The 2,969-nt window shown below is 33.6% G+C and overlaps 1 protein-coding gene across 2 annotated transcripts; it reads left to right on the top strand.

Annotated features, from left to right (window-relative positions):
- Positions 1-694: 694 nt before the first annotated feature.
- On the top strand, positions 695-1,616 carry LOC148766363 (bidirectional sugar transporter SWEET15-like). Of its 2 annotated transcripts, none has more exons than XM_088826890.1 (4): positions 695-821; positions 906-1,025; positions 1,118-1,237; positions 1,337-1,616. In XM_088826890.1, the coding sequence occupies exons 1-3, from the start codon at positions 756-758 to the stop codon at positions 1,232-1,234; spliced, it is 303 nt and encodes a 100-aa protein (XP_088683016.1). In that variant the 5' UTR covers positions 695-755; the 3' UTR covers positions 1,235-1,237; positions 1,337-1,616. The 2 variants fall into 2 exon arrangements, with proteins under 2 accessions (XP_088683016.1, XP_088683017.1); XM_088826891.1 differs by having other exon boundaries at positions 1,316-1,616.
- Positions 1,617-2,969: the final 1,353 nt, after the last annotated feature.

Below are 2,969 nucleotides of genomic sequence, written 5' to 3'. Positions count from 1 at the left end.
TTAGAATCGAAATGGAAGTAAGAAAGAAAAGTACACTTCCAAAACAAAAAAGAAAATTTTGCCAATTTTTCTTTTTTCCTTTTCAAATTGGACATATAATTTATGGTTTAGAAAAGCCATGAAATTAAATACAATTTGGTACGACTTAGTCTGTTTATGTCAAAATAGACATGCCTTTATCTATGTGAGCCAATATAATTAATAAAGTATATCCTTAACAAAAATTAATACAAAAACATTACCTCCCGCACAACAAAAGTGTGCATTTTTATCCTTACAACAAAATATTTATTTTGATCATATTTAACCAATAATAAATAAATAAATAAAAAGCTAAAAGTTAGTTACAAATTTTTGTAGGTGTACATTTAGAAAAATCCGCGACAAGAAGTCGACGGTAGGGTATACGGTGATTCCGTACACCGTTGCCCTATTTTCGTCGGCCATATGGCTCTATTACGGTGCCATTAGGTCAAACGCAACCACGCTGGTTATTATTAACAGCATTGGTTGCGTTATCGAGATGGCGTACGTCGTCATATTCTGCTACTATTCGGGCCATCATGATCGAGTAAGGTTTCAAATTCTTCATAATACTTACAAAATATTAAAACTAATTTTATTTAAGACATCACTAATAGTTAAAAAATATAATTTTGTAGATTTATACTATCAGTGTCTCGGGTATGCTCTTTGGATTATTTTGCGCTATCACCTTTGTCACGTACTTTACGTGCAAAGGTGATTTGAGGATTATGGTCGTTGGGTGGATATGCTTTGGATCATCCATCTTAGTCTATTCATCGACTATAGGCACTGTGGTAAGATTGATATTAAATAGAGTTAGTAAGTTTAAATTAAATTTATATAATTTTTTTATTTACCATTTTTTTTATATATAATAGGTTAGAGCTGTTAGGACGCGCAGTGTGCAGGGTATACCTATCACACTGACGTGCGTCCTCACAGCTAATGCTGTTATTTGGGGCATCTATGGCTTTGCCAAAGGAGATGCCAATATTTGGGTATGTAAATCCTAATCAACATTAAATCTAATTAAAAATTAAATAATTAGTAATTTTTTTTCTAAAAAAACTTTTTTTTTTCATTAATACAGATTCCAAATATTATTGGATTAGCTTTAGGTATAGGCCAGATTGTAGTGTACGGGATCTTCCGTACGCCACATACTGGCGAGATTACTGGAGAGTCTGAGACTGCGGAAACTATTTGACAGGTTAGAATATTTTTATTTATTATTTTTTAGTATTTATTTATTATTATTATTAATTTTATATTTTTTTTAAATATACAGTTTGGATAACACTTGTTGCAGGTAGATATCAGACAATGGTTCATCAAATCACCGAAGATATGTCGTCCGTCCTTAAACAAAATTTCGTCGAAAAATATAAAATAAGGCCCAGTTATCTCAAGCTGCAGATCTGAATCGGATGCCGCACCCTCAATTTCCTTTTCTTCTACCGCAATTCGCCGAGATTCTTACGGCCGTTTCTCTACACCGTTTTCTGTCGTCGGCTGCTTCCGCGACCCTCTGTCCTTAATTCCAAATCTCTCTCTCTCTCTCTCTCTCTCTCTCTCTCTCTCTCTTACGGTCAGTTCTGATCTGTGCAACTTGTAGATAAATTTTATTGAAACAAGACTGTGAAAAACATATTTTAAGGTAGTAGTAGTAATTATGATTTCAGATTTGTGATTCATTTCCGTGAGGATGATGTACTTAGAACTCTGCGACTGATTTTTCGGAAAAAATAAAAATAAAACTTTTATTGTTTTGTTTAATGTGCTGAAAAGGAATTTTGATATCTCCTCAAGAGAATGTGTAGTGTTTTATATTAGCATTGAATTTTTCTTTCTTTCTTCAGGTTTTGACGAAGCAAACTTTTTCTAATGAAAAATTCATTCTAATTTGTTTCGGGGAATATTTCCTTGATTTTATACGGAAACAACTTTTAAATTCTAAAAACCTAATATTCTCAAACTCTTTCAACCATCAAAATCTCTCGACGCCAATTTGAGCAAGTGCAACTACAGATTTGAGGTAAATTTTAGATTTATACAAACCTTGAATTATGAAATTGTCGAAAGTAAAAAAAAAAAGGTAAAAAAATCCAATTTTGGGAGTTCCGTGTAGATCTACATGGAATTACCGTATAGAGTGTATATCCGCGTAGAACTACACAAAATTGACTCTACCAATTCCATGTAGATCTACACATAAGAAAAAAAAAAAAATCGGCTTTCTAGTGGTTTTTTGTCAAAACTCTTGTTATTTCGTATTGGTCTTCATCAAATGCCTAGTCGAAAGTTGCCCATGAAGATAATTTATCGGATCATGATTATGATTGTCATTTACAATTTTAAATCGCCATAATCCGTCAACTCGATTCTGGAGACACCACAACGCAAAAGGATAGTTGCATTTCTTTGTCCCGGTATATCGAAGATTTTCAACATTGACACATCTTGCTCGTCCAATCCCATACTTCTCACACATCATGTATTTTCCATTGTGACTTCTAAGACTGTTTTATCATACGTATACCATGACTAATAGCAGTTCCTTTCATGCAGTTAACGAATGCATTTCGACTATCTAACGGCGTAAACATCAAACAACTCACTATAGTCGGTTAATTCATGCGTGTTCAAATGGACCGTCTCTTCTTCCAATTCTTATTCTTCCCTTTGTTGTTGTATCATTAAAAATCAATTAAAATAGAGAGAAAAGAAAAATCGGTTTCGTGTAAATCCACACGGACCGACTTGAACTGGTTCCGTGCTGTACAACACGGAATATCTGGTTCGATGTTGTACAACATGGAGCCGGTTCAGGTCAGTCCGCGTGGATTTACATGTAACCAATTTTTTATTTTTTTTAATCCGTGTTCAGCAACACGGGACTTTGGCAAGTGATTCTGTGTTGATTAACAAGGAAATAAAAAGAT

Source organism: Erythranthe guttata, chromosome 12, assembly GCF_056151865.1.
Source record: "Erythranthe guttata isolate IM_541 chromosome 12, IM_541, whole genome shotgun sequence".
Taxonomy (NCBI): domain Eukaryota; kingdom Viridiplantae; phylum Streptophyta; class Magnoliopsida; order Lamiales; family Phrymaceae; genus Erythranthe; species Erythranthe guttata.
The sequence above is the reverse complement of the archived record's forward strand: the minus strand, read 5'-3'. Positions and strand labels throughout refer to the sequence as shown.

Coding starts and splice junctions, on each gene's coding strand:
- LOC148766363 (XM_088826890.1), top strand. CDS start 756: ATGGTCGTTGGGTGGATATGCTTTGGATCATCCATCTTAGTCTATTCA. Junction 822..905: donor CATCGACTATAGGCACTGTG/GTAAGATTGATA, acceptor TATATATAATAG/GTTAGAGCTGTTAGGACGCG. Junction 1,026..1,117: donor AAGGAGATGCCAATATTTGG/GTATGTAAATCC, acceptor TCATTAATACAG/ATTCCAAATATTATTGGATT.